The sequence below is a fragment of the Sinocyclocheilus anshuiensis genome, unplaced genomic scaffold (assembly GCF_001515605.1).
Source record: "Sinocyclocheilus anshuiensis isolate Anshui unplaced genomic scaffold, SAMN03320099.WGS_v1.1 scaffold205, whole genome shotgun sequence".
Taxonomy (NCBI): Eukaryota; Metazoa; Chordata; class Actinopteri; order Cypriniformes; family Cyprinidae; genus Sinocyclocheilus; species Sinocyclocheilus anshuiensis.
In genome coordinates this window covers 2,776,058-2,792,229 of record NW_015536497.1, presented here as the reverse complement: position 1 = coordinate 2,792,229, position 16,172 = coordinate 2,776,058, and the positions used below count along the sequence as shown (strand labels likewise).

At 38.3% G+C, this 16,172-nt stretch overlaps 3 protein-coding genes across 5 annotated transcripts in view; 1 reads left to right on the top strand and 2 right to left on the bottom strand.

The window, feature by feature from the left end:
- Nucleotides 1–36: 36 nt before the first annotated feature.
- cimip2b (ciliary microtubule inner protein 2B) lies at nucleotides 37–3,114 on the bottom strand. Its single transcript, XM_016485590.1, has 6 exons — nucleotides 3,050–3,114; nucleotides 1,324–1,547; nucleotides 1,086–1,240; nucleotides 593–725; nucleotides 259–471; nucleotides 37–176 (listed from the first exon to the last, which is right to left on the bottom strand). The coding sequence occupies exons 1-6, from the start codon at nucleotides 3,112–3,114 to the stop codon at nucleotides 73–75; spliced, it is 894 nt and encodes a 297-aa protein (XP_016341076.1). The 3' UTR covers nucleotides 37–72.
- A 2,530-nt stretch (nucleotides 3,115–5,644) lies between these two features.
- LOC107688023 (uncharacterized) lies at nucleotides 5,645–11,214 on the top strand. Of its 3 annotated transcripts, none has more exons than XM_016485574.1 (6): nucleotides 5,645–6,348; nucleotides 9,324–9,485; nucleotides 9,681–9,834; nucleotides 9,910–9,980; nucleotides 10,511–10,611; nucleotides 10,762–11,214. In XM_016485574.1, exons 1-6 carry the CDS (start codon nucleotides 5,746–5,748, stop codon nucleotides 10,823–10,825), a joined length of 1,155 nt encoding a protein of 384 aa, XP_016341060.1. In that variant the 5' UTR covers nucleotides 5,645–5,745; the 3' UTR covers nucleotides 10,826–11,214. The 3 variants fall into 3 exon arrangements, with proteins under 3 accessions (XP_016341060.1, XP_016341055.1, XP_016341066.1); XM_016485569.1 differs by having other exon boundaries at nucleotides 9,321–9,485; XM_016485580.1 differs by lacking the exon at nucleotides 10,762–11,214 and having other exon boundaries at nucleotides 9,321–9,485; nucleotides 9,910–9,991; nucleotides 10,511–10,580.
- A 333-nt stretch (nucleotides 11,215–11,547) lies between these two features.
- The window catches only part of LOC107688056 (RING finger protein 208-like), a 15,297-nt gene continuing 10,672 nt past the window's right edge, over nucleotides 11,548–16,172 (bottom strand). The window contains exon 2 of the mRNA XM_016485602.1: nucleotides 11,548–13,925. Within this exon, the coding sequence (XP_016341088.1) occupies nucleotides 12,111–12,896 (786 nt within the window). The 5' untranslated portion in view covers nucleotides 12,897–13,925 and the 3' untranslated portion in view covers nucleotides 11,548–12,110. The remainder of the gene's footprint in view (nucleotides 13,926–16,172) is intronic.

Below are 16,172 nucleotides of genomic sequence, written 5' to 3'. Positions count from 1 at the left end.
TGACCAAAATGACTTTAATTGTTCTTAGATGGGTTATGTGTGATAACTGATTTCACTTGCACTGTTGGGTCTTCAGTCCAGTCTGTTTTCCCCTGTGTTCTTCTTCTGTGTACCAATGTGACCCAAAGCATCATTGGTGAGCTTCCCAAATGTATGGCCATATTGAAATCTGTACCCTGTTGACATAATTACCTCGCTTCATTACTATAAATGATAGCAAGCTTTCTACAAAAGAACATAATTACCATCTACACATACCTGGTATGTGCCCCATGTAGGAGGGTAGGAGCCCTGTTTTGGAGGGGTATATTGTGGGTATCAGAGGCAAGCTGGCAGACTCCTCCCTTTGCAAGTTGAATGAGATCCGACCTGCCTTAATTTCTTTGTCAAACTGGATCAGTGCCTTGTTGGTGATGATGGGATATCCAGCACCAAAGAGGAACCGGGCTTTGGGGACGTAGCCAGTAAAACCTGTCAAAATGACAATTATTACAAATTGGTACAAAATTCAGAGCTCTGAGCACCTTCATCACATTTACAGTACATTTAAAACACCGTAATTTGTTTCTTAGTAAGCCCAACATTGGCTAACCTGAGATGAAATACTTATGTGGGCTGCTTTCCTCCATGAGGTACGGGGAGCCTTGTGGCTTCCAGGGGTCCGGGGCCTTGTAAGGGGCAGGATCTTTAGATATGGCTGTAAGAGGGCTGTTCAATCTTTTAGGCTACAACAAAGGACAACCATCAGATTCAGCTTTTATTAACTATAACTAGATATTGTAAATATGTTCTGAACAACAAATTGAAAAAGGTAGCTGATGAATATAGCTAAAAAAAAGAACAGCTTCTATCATCTGTGAATCAGGGGACCTTCACAGCTTGTTGTAACACAATGGGGTGATAATTGGCTGAAATCATGTGGTGTCCTGATTGGAGAGCTTGTTTAGTAACAGTACTTCTTTTCATTTACTGGGCATGTGACACTCGACCTGCTTTGATACTGGATATTTAGCATGTATAATTGAACAGGGTGACCCTACACAGGAGCGCTGTGAAAGAGAAGCAATCCGACTGTGACAGCTTACTTTGAAGTCTGGGACGCTGTTGTTGAAAGCAAAAGACAGGTCAGCAGAAGCCACACGCAGTCTCTTTTCTTGTTCCTGGTTGAACTCTGATAGTGCATCTCGACAGGTTTCTGCATATGTTTTGCAGAAGTAGTTTTGACGCAACGGAACAAAACCTTGGAGCACAAGAGAGAGATATAGTGCATGTTAACAGTTTTGCAAACTAGACACCAAGTATTGCAACCCCCCAAACTGTTACCTGTGTATCCCGGAATCATTTTCTCCAGGTTCCTGCTGCCTCCATGTCGGCTTCTCCAGATTTCATTGCGGGGTCCTGTGTCCTCCTCTGTGGATGGGAGACGCCCGGTATGGAGCACAAGCCTCTGTGAGTGAGACACCTCCGGGGAAGATAGGAGCTTTGCTGTTAACTGACCATAAGTCTGGCCCACATTATACTTCAGCTGAGGACAGTAGCCTGCATACCTAAACAAAACCATCAGCAGATGTTGGCAATAATGATTATATTATAATACTTTTAAGTCCATATAATTCAAGTGTATGGGACACGTAAAGGTGATGCTTCATAAACTACACAAAGGTAATCCACATGACCCCAGCTGATGAACCAATGCCTTCTGAAACAAAGAAAAATACTAATATTTAAAACTTTTTTAACTATAAACCATCACTTCTGGCCAACTGTTCAACGCTTCGTTAGCATGTTGTGAAGTCTGATGTAAATGAATGCGCTGTGAAACTCACACAAGAAGTGACAGTCCTCTGTTATTCCACGCCACTTCTCGAGTCACGCATTGCTTCACAATTAGCTGATGTAGCCCTTCATGAAGCGTCAGCTTTGCAGGTCCCATACACTTGCATTATATAGATTCACAGAGATGGAATATTTTTCTAAAAATCTTTGTTTGTGTTCATCTGAAAAAAGAAAGTCATGTACATCTGGGACAGCTTGAGGGTGAATAGATGAGAGCATTTTCATTTTGTTTTGAGTGTCCTTTTAAACATGCTTTTATAGCCTATATTATGTTATATATTATATTATTAAACCAATACATTAAAAGTGCATTTGGTAAAAAGGCAAAATGAATGCTGAAGATTGAAATACCTTGGGGGTTTAAAGTTAAAGGGGTCCTATTATGCTCTTTTACAAAGTCTTGAGTTAGCTGGGCCAGTGTGTGCTGTGATTGGTTAGCTGGGCCAGTGTGTGTTGTGATTGGCAGCACTCGGCGCCTGGTCGGGAAATGTCACGCCCCTTACCATAGCCGCCTGCGAGCTTCAGTGTAAATATTGCGTCAAAATCAAATCAATTTTTAAAAGTTAGTGAAGATGAAGAAGTGACATTTCCAGTGATATTGATTGATTGATTCATTGATGGATTCATTCATCCATTCATTCATTTAGACCAGAGAAGGCCAAACCAGGGTGCGTGAGTCAAAATTGGCCCATGATAACCTTTGATTTGGCCAACCATCCCAAATCACAAGAGGGGGAAACATGCCATTGAAGCATCTTCATTTCTAATTTATCCTTTTGTTTTATTTATTTATTTGCAAATAGGTTAATTTATGTATGTATGTATGTATTTAATTTTATTTATTTAAAACAAATGCATTTATTTTCAACCCACAGCCCTCAATCTAGTTTGATTTTTGGCCCTTCATAGTAAAAAGTTTGGACACCTCTGATTTAGACAGACAGACAGACATCCATCTGGCAGTAGATTACTATGACTGCTGGCAACAGACACGCTTTGTTTGTTTTGAGTCTCAAGTTACATATAGAAAGGATTTTGTAAGAGTTATTTCAACATAAACCCAGACCTATAAACTATAATTAAACTATCATTCAAAATAATAATTAAAAATTGTTTTACTTTTTCAAACTCTTTAACATACACAGCTAATTTCTGGAACAAAATAAGAAACAGATCAATTAATAATAATGCAGGGAAATAACTGAGAACTCACCCTGGGATGTACTGCGGGTCAGGTGTCACCAGCACTTTACTAAATTTGGGTGGAAACCGCTCCATATTTTCAAACCCGCAGCAGTTTTGAATGTTGTTTAACGGTTGCTAAGGTGAGGAGAGGAGCGCGTGCCATCATTCTGTCAGCGAGCGCGCGTAATGCCGTGTCATCCTCAAGAGGGAAGTGTGCGGCCACCTAAATTAAATAAAACAATTCATTGATAAACCTAGAGAAAATAAATGTAATTTTATGAAACCGTTTAAAGATAAGCTCTCTCGGCGGTTGTTCTATAAGCCAGTATTGGTCGGTGACGGGTTTAAACCTGCATGGGTTCGCTGCATCTGCCTAGTACTGTATGACCTGGCTGGTAAAGATAATGTTACATGACAAGTCAGTTAGTTGTGATGCTGCAGCCTCTTGTGGGTAGTAGGAGAAATGCAGCCAGAATACGTTATAGCCTCAAAAAGAAATATAGGCTAGCTATAACATTGCAACAGGTTAATTACTATCCGTACATAAAATAATTTAAATGACACAAGAGAACAAAACCTAGCATATTCACTGATAACCAACGCGATATTAAACAGACTCATCCTCAAAACGTTCCACGCTACAGTATGTTGTAGGTTTTGTCGAAACACATGGAGATTTCTGAAGAATCTTCACGTCCTTTTCTAGAGTCAGTGAGTTGATCTTGAGAATCAGATGAATCATTTTCAACATGTTCCATGTGAATGTTTACATGCACTAATTTTCCTCAATCCTCAAGACTGTAGAAAGCACTTTTTTATATGTAGGCCTACCTTATACTTAGTAATTGACATTTTTACCATGTCTTATAATTTCAAATTACATCTAGTCTACCACCGATCTGACTCCTTGTAAAACCTAAATAAATATTCCGAATCCGGAGGAGGAACTCCAGTCCGATTAAAAATATTTTGGAAAGGATTATTAAAGATCTACACTTAAACTTCATTTTTTAACTTACTGATTCAATCATTCGATCACATTAGATCTCAAACAGCCTAAATGTATCATTGTATTAAAAATGTCGTATGACTTATAGGCTACAGTAAATGTCTATTCCTCAGCTATGGTATATGGCTTCAGAAACTTGAAATATAGTGAACAAGTCATATAGATATTTTTATTTCCAACGTTACAGGTGTGGTGACTATTGCCGAAGGCCTGGGGAGGTCATGATGGAGGACCCCACACAAGAAATGCATTGACCTTGCTGTGACCAGCGTCTTCTGGACGCATTAACATGTGAGAACATATATATATATATATATATATACTAATTATGTGCAATAAATAATATCATAATGCAATAATATAATAAATTTAATAACACAGATTATAGTCATAATACCATAAATCTAATCACACTAAACTAAATATAAAAACAGTATCTTCATGGGTGTGTATTTCGTGTGTATTATGATTATTGTTTAACAGTTTAATTTGTGGTTTGCATTTTGTTGATGTTGCATATTTTCATTTTTCCTACACAGAGAGGAATGCGGATGTTATCAATGCACAGGAATGTCTATTCCTCTGCACGGCTCATACCAGCAGATACTGCATAGCTGTGAACTGAATGACACTCTATGGTCCTAGTTTCAGGTCCTAATTATGCATTATATAGGCTATGTGAAAAATGACTCTGAAGTACCATTTCCTCAAGCTTGAGTTGGTAGTCAACCAATATTGACGGTTGCCAAGTGAACAACACTTACATTAAGTTGTTACAAATGGATCACTTTATTCATTTCTCTCATGCATGTATGCGTAGGGATTTGAAAAGGTCCTTCATATTATGCTGGATCAAGGGCGTAACCATGTCTTAGACATTAATGGGGTGGACCAAACCCATTTTTGTCTAATATGTCAAAAATTGCTCCATTATTGATTTTTGTTAATCACATTTAATTATGAATTATGAATCACTTAAAAGACCTATATTTTTTTACTTCAAAATGGCAAAATTTGACAAAAAAGTCAAGTTTGCATCACTGCATAATACTATTGGTCGTTTTAAAATTTCTATCGTAAAATAATAAATATTTTGCTACTTATATCTTACCTTGCCCTCATTTACAATTTAAACTCACCGGAATTCATGCCTTCTTTGATTTGATTGGCCATCTCAGTCATTTTGACATGATTGAGACTGCTAAGGAAGACCATCCTAACAACAAACAAAGCGGTGTAATGTGTAATAAAGTGTAGCAGAGCAGAATCAAGAATAAAAAAATATTGGGGTGGACGATTTGGCTATATTGGACACCACAGGGCTGGTGGTTATACATAAAGTTTGATCTTTTCAATGCATTAAAGACCTTATTTGCCGCCTTCTCAGCATACATACCAGCAGTTTCTGTTACTTTGTTTAAGGGCTTTGTGAAAGTTTCATCAGCCTCACAACATGTCTTGACAGATCCACCAAGAACATGAGCTCAGGATTTTAGGAACGGCACCGGAAGTGGAGCAGTTGTCAGAGGGTGATTGAGAAACATGGGAGTCGGAATGTGGGCGGCTCTAGAAAGGTGCTTTTAGTTCAATGTGACAAATCGACCTGCAAGTTTCTAGTCAGTTGTGAGAAAGTCAAGGTGCTGCGAAGAGTTTCACGTGTTCTGATTGACTACTGAAAGAAACAGAGTATACCGGACGAGAGAAATTCATTATCAATGAACCTATATAGGAATTTTGGGAATCTTCTGGAGAGTTGGGTGACCGAAGGCCACCAGGATTTATACTTACAGACAGGACCTGGTGTGGACAGATTAGATTCAATTTCTAGGGACTCTGTCCCACTATCCAATGTAAAATCAGAATCCGAGGACTCTGGATTTGAGACGGTTAGTACAACTAGTCCTTGTCATTCTCACCAGTGTAGTGCTTTGACATCTGAAGAATCACAGCCAGTTTTTGGCTCTACAGAGGATGAGGTTCAACCTTCATCCCCGTCTCCTTCTATTTGCTCATCCTCAAGTGTCTCTCTCAGCTCTGTGGCTCTAAAAACAACATGTCTGGAGGTGGAGCAAGCCTTGAGAAGGACAGATTCAGGCTCATGGAGAGGACCCCTGCACCAGATTGAAAGAGGGACCGCTGGGCCACGGTATCGCTCTAACACGGCCTCTTTTCCAACCAGCTTTCACTCAAACAGCTCCAGACCACATCATCGGTTTGCTCATCCAAGGAGAACTCATTCACAACCTCCAGATCCCAAGAAAGCCGAGCTGTACAGAAAATGCCACCAACAGGGCCAACCAGTAGACAGCCAGTTGGAGGTGAGCAGTCAACATCTACTTCCTTTATATTACATTCAAATCTAGGTTGAAGACACATTTTATCTCTTTAGCTTATGATGTTGCTTGAGATGTATAAAGGTTTTAGTTGAGTGAGTTTTATTTGTATGATTTGTTCTATTTTTATGAGTCTGTTTTTCTTTGTTACTTTGCTAATTCTATTTATTTCAGTTTCTCTTACTATTTTTCCTAATTTTACAGCACTTTGGGTGCTGTAAATAACACTAGGTTATACTAGGGTTAGATTATCTCTTTATATGTCATAAAATAATTCTCTTTTATGATTAATGTAATCATGCTGTTCCATCTGTGAACACGTGCTTTGCTACCTCATTGTGCACTGCTTCAGATGCACTTACATGACATATATAGTGCTCATTTGTCATGTCACACACTTGACATCAGGTGCTCCTTATGCTCCTCACACACCAAAATTACTTACCTGGTATTTGCGCACAGTTTTGTCATATACATAGCTGACTTTCTGTATTCATTGTGCACTGTAATTTTTTATGTCTTGGGAAAAAAATGACAATCAAGATTCAAAAAAGCTTAAAATATCATGGTTGCTTTGGTAAATTTCTTTAACTTAAGTTTTAAAATTAAAATTCATGCATTATTTATCATAATATATGGTAATATGATTTTTTTTTTTTTAATTACATAATTATTTAACAAATGACATAGCAATCTCACTAGTAACAATAGATGACATGGCCAAGGTCAAAGGCATAGTGCGCTGAATGCACTTTGACCTGCATCATGTGAGTCTTCATGGTTAAGAAATTACAAGCAGTGGAGTTGCATAACCTTTTATGACCAGCTCAGGTACATAATGAGCAGGTTACCCCTTACATATTTAACCCCACTGAAACACGCGCTTGATTCTTTCTTGAAGACACACAATACACATGCACAGACTAGACATCCTTTTAATGGACTCAGGTCTGGATCTGTCATGAGACGCTAAACAGTCGCCCTAAGACTGAACTGGCCAGTTCAGGTGAGAGAGGAATGACTGGAATGATGCCAGCAGGCTGACAGGAATGTGTGGGTGTTGAGAATGAATGCCACCGATGATAGATCTGTGCTGAACGTGTCTCAACGTAATCAGCGGGAACATGGGGAAAGAAAACTTTATAGGACTGGAACAAAAACAATAATTTCATTCTAATAAAGAAATAACACATGACATTTTTGTATAATTTAGAAATAAACTGGGTGATAAATGTCACCAGAGAGTATTTATAGTCTAGTTGTTGGAATTTTTGAAATAGAGGAGACTTGAGGGGCTTATTGTCACGAGGAAGCTGTTAGTTAGATTTTATGTTTAAACTTAAGCTTAAATTTAAGATCGATGTATTTGAATTTCTTATAAAATTTCCACCCATTTAGATTACACAGTTTTAACATAAACAAACTAATGAACGTATTGTGATGCATATTTGTCAGTCATACATAAATGAAACAGGTAAGAAACAGATTTCTGTAATCATACTAATAAACTGAATGGTAGCAACTTTACAGTCCTGTTCTGCATGCACATACTACTTATTATAGCAATTACAATAACTGGGTAATAACTAGGTACTAACCCTGAACCTACCCCTAAACCTAACCTTAACCCATGTAGTTACCTTATACTACCCAGTACTTTCTTGGGTAAGTATATTGTACACCATAAGTGGACGTACTGTAAAGTGTGTTTTAAATACACTGTAAGCAGGTTTATATATTTATCAATAAATCAAATTAGTTTCAATCGCATACATTTTAACTAACTGGATATTGCTTGTTTTACAGCTAGTCATATTATAACCATGTTTATTTGTTTTCACAATAAACAGATTTATGTTGATTTTTAAATGCATTTTGAAAATGTTTAAATAAAATCAAATAGATGCAAATGTTTTTTTTAAGTGCAGAAATCTTACCTGTTTCATGTATGTGACATTAAGTTTATTGGTTTATGTAAAAATAGTGTAATCCAAAAGGCTGGATTTTTTTTATGCAGTTTAAATACATAAATCTCACATTTAGGCCTAAGTGTTTTTTGAATGCAGTGATGATTAAAAACAAAAAAAAAACAAAACATATATTCAGATAAGGATAAACTGTATAATTAATGTAGATATTAGCTGAAATGTTAAACTGGTTTCTCAGGACAAATACATTTTTGTAAATGTCAGATTGGGGCAATTTGTCCCTTTTTTTTTTTTTTTGAGCCAGTTCTACTTTATAACATAATTTAATAACATTTCTGGTGGTCAAGACAATTGTTTAATTTTAAGTATGTTGCATGTACTCTTTTGATGTCCCATTCAATGCTAATTGCTTTGTGTTTCATATGTTTTACAGTTTTAATTTAGCTGTAACATGCAATATAAATAGCATATATATATATATATATATATATATAGTATTATATTGTATTTATATTGTATCATTACATTATTTCCTTGTAAAAATGCAACACTGCGGCGCTATCAAAAAATGACTTGAGCAGCAAAATTTAAGCTGAGGGGTGGGACTATCTGTTTGTTCAACCTATAGCTGAAAGGGGGAGTGTTCAGAAAAGCTGAATAAAAACAGTCATTATTTTTGTCAATCTGTTTGGTGATGCTAATAGTACAGAAATTACACACTTCAGCTTTAACATTTTTTATTTGCATTCACTTCCTTTAAAGGGACCTCAGATGCTCAGCTTCCCTATGTTGAGATTTTCAGTTGTTCAAACTGCAAAGCAGCCCAGAATAGACATTCATAACTATAATCTGTAAACTATTTAGTACTAAGAACAGAGAAATCTGAATCTAGAACAGAGATCAGGTTTTGCATTTTATACAGTACAAATTGATTAGCTTTTTATACCCCACCAAATTAGATAATAAAAGCTTTACTGTTCCCAGCACTAGGAATCTTAATGAATACAGGTCTTGATCTCTCTGTCTCAGCAGCTTGCGGACAGTGATCAATACAGGCTGGACAAACTGTCTCCAGGGTTGCTGTACCTGGAGCAGGTGTGCAGGATGCTGGAGAACATTGCAAAGCTACAGCAGCAAAACTACAGCCTGCAGAAAGAGGTGGAGATCCTGAAGAGTCAGCATGCTGAAATAGAGGTTAGTGACACTGATATATCACACAAAGCTTGCCTTTTTAGGTCTTATAATCAAGACTTTCCAGTTCTGTATTGCTGCCAAGTTTATGTCAGTTTGCCAAAAGAGGTGTCGTGTGTCAAAATGACTTCTTATTGTTTCCTGTAAACTGAAACCTCAAATTTCAAGCACATTAACTCACTAACTAAATGTTTCCAGCTTGGAAGCTTGCATGAGGAGGAAATAAGCTATCCTGCCAGTCAAGGTTTACAGATTCTGGGTCATCCACCTAGCGAATCGACTCACCTAAAAGAACCCATGGGATTTCGTCACAGATCAGTATCTGACACTCAGGCAGCCGTCGGCCATTACAGTGAGTCTTTTTGACAGATGAACCAGAGACATTGGTTTGGTGTGTGTCTGTTAAAAATAGATGTCTATCCTACAGGGAGAACAAGGTTTGTTCAAGACAAACCTATTGCAGATGCCTTAGTCGAGGAACCTGATGGTAAAGATTCTGTAAGTAAATAGTGAGTGGGCCAAAAATTCATCATTTACTCACCCTGACATCTTTCGAAATCTGCATGTTTTTTTTTTTTTATTCTGTTGAGTTAAAAGAATTATTATAACAGACTGTCCAAGCTGCTTTCATACAATGAAAGTGAATTTTGACCACAGCTGATAAGATTTTCAGTGAATAAAGACTTTAGTTTCAGTCTGTTTCTCACAGAAAGCTATTGCATACCATCAGAAGACTTATAGAGTGTAGTTATAAAGACTTATAAAGTCATAAGGTCATATGTACTTTTATGAGCACTATTTTATAGCACTTTTTGGAGCCCCTGGTCCTCATCCAGTTTTCGACATTCTACTAGACTTTTTCTTTTGTGTTCTGCCAAAATAAGTCTTGTTTTGGAACATGAGGATGAGTAAATGACTGAGTTTCATTTTTGGGTGAACTATCCCTTTAATAGTAGTATTAGTCTAAGTAGCATGACATGTGGATGTTAAAAGTTATAATATGACTGTTCCTCTGTTTGTTAAACCAGTTACCCGAAAATGAGCACAAAAAGCCGAGTAAGATCCAAAAGCTGAAATTTGCATCATTTAGAAGGCAGGAAACACAACAGTCTGACAGAGAAAGCAAAAGGTAAATTTGAGAAAATTAAAGTCTTATATTTTCTTTAGATTGCTATTGCAAACATTTTAAATACTTACTATTTTAATGATTATGCATCATTTTTACAGTTGTTAATGTTAATTTATTACACAAGTGTATCTTATATACTTTTATTCAAAGCTTTCAGCCTAAGAAGAAAACAAGCTTTTTCAGTAGGAGTAGAAGTATGACTACACGTCTCTAACATTCATGCCACATTGATGCCCAGTGATGGTGGCTCACACCTCCCATTTACCTGAGGATTATGGCACTTTTATATGTATAGCTTGTTTTAGTCAAGTATTTAAGGCTGCACTTAAATAAAGTACTGAGTAGTACTAATAGTCTTCATGTACTTAATGGATACTTGTTTTTTTGGAACTGTCAGTTCACTTTGTTTTTGTTAATCCTATTGTTTATAAATTTACAATGCAAAATGCTGCCAATGCGTAGTTTTCATCGCTAGATCCATTCATTGTATTTTAGTTATTTTCTCATCTATCATGATCTCAGTCTGTAAACTTTTGCTGCTAAAAGAATTTGTTATTTTGTAATACTAAGGTGATTTCATAACAATTGTTTAATATAATAAAATATACAATAAACCACTCTGCTTGCAAGATTACATACTCATACAAGTTTACATTCCCTTAGCAGAATCTGATGTTTTGCATTTTTAAAAAGAGAGATGGATTTTAATATACTGTACTCCACAGTACAAAATAATAACTGACTTTATCTATAGTATGCACAATATAAATTTATTCACAACTATCAGAAAAGGCTACAAACAGTAACTGATGCTTGATGAGGCAACACATGATATTAAGAACCAAGAATATGTACATTTTGAACAGGGTAATTTGTGTAAATTCAGCTCTGTCTTGTGGAATATATGTAAGTATCTGTAATGTCAAATATATTTCCATCAGGTCAGTAATGTGATCTAGAAAATATGATCCTTCATATTTATAAAAAAATATATATATTTGGGCTGGTATGTCTAAAGAGGGTGTGATTTTGGATAGAGGGCACGTGTTTGTAGGAATGGGTGGGGCCTAATTCAATGACTAAATCTAGAGGATGTTAGTAAAATGGCCCAGTCACTTACAGCACCTAACTTTAAGTTTAAGTTTAGACCAAACAAACAGTTTGATTTTTAAATTCTTTATTGGTCTGTATTATACCCAGGATGGGGGGAGATAGACTTCCCTTGGCATTCCCATTTAAAGAGATGTCAATGACGAACACATCCAAACAAGAGGTCGAGGGCTATAGGGAAATCAGTTCATACATAAAATACATTTACTCTGATATTTCATATCTCTGACTTTACACACAAGTGTCCTTTTCACTTTAAGTTCACATAGCATCCTGTGCTATTAAATATATAGATACATCTGTGACCCTTCGGAGAAGGTGAATATGTGTGACTCAAGATTTTCAGATTGTGGAATAGCTTTTGGGATGAGCTCAGGATGCTCTCCATTCTACATGATGCCACAGGAGGAAAGAGGGTTGGCAATGTGGCAAGTGCAAGCCGATTGACAGTACTGGCGCACCGTCTGATAGCAGCTGCGGTCACCATCGCTGCCCCACTGCACGGTCCCTGCCGGATCAGGCGGCAGCCGGCTGAGGATGCTGGTGTTGATGGCCAGAGCGGCTAGCCCATAGTCGGTGAAGAGCACGGTCTCACGGCGGCAAGTGGGGCAGGAGATGAACTTGTACTTGGGACAGGACTCATACAAGATCTGCAGGCACTCCTCACATACTGAGTGCAAACAAGACAGGATGCGTGGGCGCTTGCCGGCAAAGTTGTAGGTGTGTCCACATGTGGGGCAGTCCAGTGGTTCGCATGGCATCACAGGGCCTGAGGAGGTGGAGGATGAGGAGGAAGAGGTGGAGGAAGAGCGGAGCACATACTGGTTGACGATGACGTTGTCCATCTTGTAGTGGAACTGGTGGTAGCAGATGTCAGATGTGCTGGCCTTGCGCTGGGCAAGATAACTTGCTTCACGGCGGAGGACAGGGGCAGGAGGAGACACTAAGGGTCTGGGTGGGACCACGGTGTTGCCATTGACCTCCATGGATAGATCACCACATGCCTGGTTGACGATCACCTCCCCCTCGCCTCCTCCATCCCAGGCCATACGGGGAGGTGGGGCGTAGCGAGGCTGGGTCACTGGAGCCGGACACTCCCGAGGGAACTTCTCCGACTGGATGATCTTGACAGTGTCCATGGGGATGGTCACAGGTTGGCGCCGCAGGCAGGACATTCACTCCTAGGCTCGGTGTTCTTGGCTAGAGGAACTGGGTGTAGAGTACGTTCCTGCAGAGTAGGTCTTCAGTGCACTGGGGGAGGACACTCAGCCATTGCAGGGGACGTGAGGACGGATGGGTTTGTCCATTGCTGTCTCAAAGTCCCTCCTTGGTCACGAACTGCGTCACCCTGAGTCTTTATGTGGCACAGATGGACAAAGACTTCCAGCCAGTGCACAGTATTAAAAAGGCCCTGAAGGACAATGGAGGACTGTGTCTTGCTTCGGAGGTCACGAGAAGTTGCAGTTTGTGGTTCTAGTGGTTAACAAAGTCTTGAGGCAACAACTTACACCCTGTTTACTGATATTGCACAACTGAGAGTTGTTAATTTGATGTAACAGGATATTATTACTTACAAATGAATGGCTGAACACTACAAAGTGTCACACTCAATATTAGAAGATATGTTGGCAATTGTTTCAGTGTTTACACTGTTACAGCACATTTATTAGGACATAAATACAATAACGACCTAAATACAGAGTACCTTGAAGAGAATCTTAGGATCTTACTAAGAAATACTGTTCAGCTTAATACTGTTGTAAGCTAAATGTCCGTAGACTGTCTCATAGGATGCTTGGTGAGTTTCAGAAAGGAACTGATGCAAACAATGTAACAGAAGCTACATCCACCTCAATGTCACAACCTTCTTCCTGTTTCAGGTCCCCGTTGTGGTATGACCTTGCCCTGTTGTTGCTTCTCCTCGTGATTGGCTGTGCTTACAACCTCCCTGACCTTTGTTCTGATAAGCTTTTCGGGGAGGTGCTCATGTGGCTTTGGAAAGATCTCGAAGGTGTTCTCCCAGTCCTTAAAAGACCAGAACTCCTTAAGGGGACTGCGTTGAGCTTGACAGATTGTGCGTCCACTCTTTGGTGTCGTGACAGGTCCGAGAGTCTCTCAGGAGTCTCGCCAGACTTTACTTGCTTCTAGCACTTTTCCCAAAGTGGTGCAGATATGCAGACTCATAGGTAGTGTCGTTTCTGTTCCTGGAGGAAAAAAAAATAAAACAGTTCAGGTGATGCTAATGCAAGGACACAGCTCAGCTTTTTTCATACCATTTGCCTGCGCTCTTGGGAACAGTGTCTAAAAAGTGTCCTGTCATCTAGAGCTAAAAACACAGCAGTGGGGAAATTCTGATGAAGAAAATTTAAGAGCTGATTCTGTGCAAAAGATTGTGATCTGCGCAACATGTCCATTCACAGCAGAAATCTGGAACCCCGCAGCATCTTTTCCAGTCTAAAAAACTCTCTTGCTCTATCTGCCAGCTGCCATCTGCGGCCCTGTGGGGCATGGGCACTGTGGAGGAAGAGGCTGAGGACCTGATCACAGAACAATCTGTCCTACTGCTATGAACCTATACATGCATTACAACACAACACAACACAGCAGAAGCCCACAACTCTAAAATGGCTGCCAGTGCTTATATGAAGTCAATTGTGAATTACTGTTTGCAAGCCATTTTACTTCCATAATGTGACATATTTCATAAAGTGAAAGAGGATATTCAACAAGAAAAATGTAGGACAGGACTTGATTTTATTTAGGTGAAAGTGGGTGTGGCTTATCAAAATAAAGATTACGTAGAGAAACTGTTTTTCTTTAGAATAACATATATACTACCAATAAATTGTAATGTGCATGTTTTGATTTCATGTTGAGTTGTTCATGTTGGTTGCATGTTGAATGATCCTGTGCTATATTTACATTTAAGATATTTAGTAGACATTCTTATCAAGAGCGATTCAGCTTCACATTTGAGTAGTATTGTGATATATTTGGGAATATATTGTCAACAGCTAAAAGGAAGTTGTCAAGCATGAGGCACACCCTCTTTAGTCATAACACTGTATTCACAATGTACAATAGCATGGTTTGAGTATCTCACTGTTTAAAAAAAAAAAAGTATTTTAGCATAATATTAAGGACACTAATTAAGTTTCCAGTTTCGTATGCTACAGTATATTGACCAGTCAGCATCCAGGACAAGTTCCGTTTAAGTAAGTCATTTTTGGTTAGATGGACGTGTGAAATTGTGTGACAGTTTTAAGACTGAACCATTTAAGAAAAAAATATTGTGGTTAGGGGTGGTGTGTGAATGTTTGTGTGCTTTATTAACAGTGGTGAGCACACTGACATATCTACAGTTCTCTGCATGCTGTGCAAGATGTGATGATAGAGAATGCACTAGAGAGAGGAAAATGAGAGAGAGAGGGAGAGAGAAGCAGAGAGAGGAAGCTGACCTACATACAGCAGAAAAGGTAGAAAGAGAACATGCGTCCTTTTACTCCACATCAACACTGTGCTTGTGATCTTATGCGAAAAAATAGAACACTTCCATTATAATTAACAAAGCTGCTTACACAACAAGTGCGTGACAGCACTTTAATGATTATCACAGGAGCATCTCGTTTTGTCGCATCACAGTGCTCTGCTCGCTTGCATGCAGAGTCGAAGAGGAATGGTACATTCATGTCATGTTGGAATTACCATAATTACAAGATTCTGATTAGTAAAAACACATTGGAAACTCGGAAAATAATGAAAGCCTGCTGTGAGCTTATATAAAAACCAATGGTAGTGACATAAACACGTAACGGGACATTTCACCTAAAATGAAAATTCATTATTTACTGACATTATTTACTCACCCTCTGTGTATTGTTATTTTTTTTTCTGTAAAACATAAAATGAGAATGTCAAGAATCTTCACAAGGCTCTTTTCCAAGACAGCTTACAGTGGCCACCGCTGTCAAGTAACAAATAAACAAACAAAAAACCATAGGCCATTATCCTACTGTTCCAGTCATACAGCAGAGGTTCACAGAAAATGCGGGTGCATGCGAGTTTGTGGTTCGTGGCCAAGTTGTGCCTCCCATTAAAAAATAAAAAAAATCTAACTGTGTGTGAACTTAATCGTATTACTCTCAAATACAGAACTGACAACCATATTGCTGTGTGAACGTGACAAAATGGCCTACTTGTTCTCAAATATTGTGCAAGATAATAGAGGAATTAATATGATGTATTTTGCTGTCATCAATAATAATGTCACATATGGATCCATGTTAGCGTTATGAGTGAGATAGTTCACAAAAACATACAAAATGTTGTCATTATTTACTTACCCATGTTCGGTTAATTCCAAACATGTATGACTTTTGGCTTAGCATAAAAAATATATTTTGAGAAATCTCTCTCTCAGAATTGTAATCATGCCTTGTGTGCAAATATGT

Coding starts and splice junctions, on each gene's coding strand:
- cimip2b (XM_016485590.1), bottom strand. CDS start 3,114: ATGGAGCGGTTTCCACCCAAATTTAGTAAAGTGCTGGTGACACCTGAC. Junction 726..1,085: donor ACAGCGTCCCAGACTTCAAA/GTAAGCTGTCAC, acceptor CCTTTGTTGTAG/CCTAAAAGATTGAACAGCCC. Junction 472..592: donor ACATAAGTATTTCATCTCAG/GTTAGCCAATGT, acceptor TCATTTTGACAG/GTTTTACTGGCTACGTCCCC.
- LOC107688023 (XM_016485569.1), top strand. CDS start 5,746: ATGAACCTATATAGGAATTTTGGGAATCTTCTGGAGAGTTGGGTGACC. Junction 6,349..9,320: donor CAGTAGACAGCCAGTTGGAG/GTGAGCAGTCAA, acceptor TCTCTGTCTCAG/CAGCTTGCGGACAGTGATCA. Junction 10,612..10,761: donor TCTGACAGAGAAAGCAAAAG/GTAAATTTGAGA, acceptor TTTTATTCAAAG/CTTTCAGCCTAAGAAGAAAA.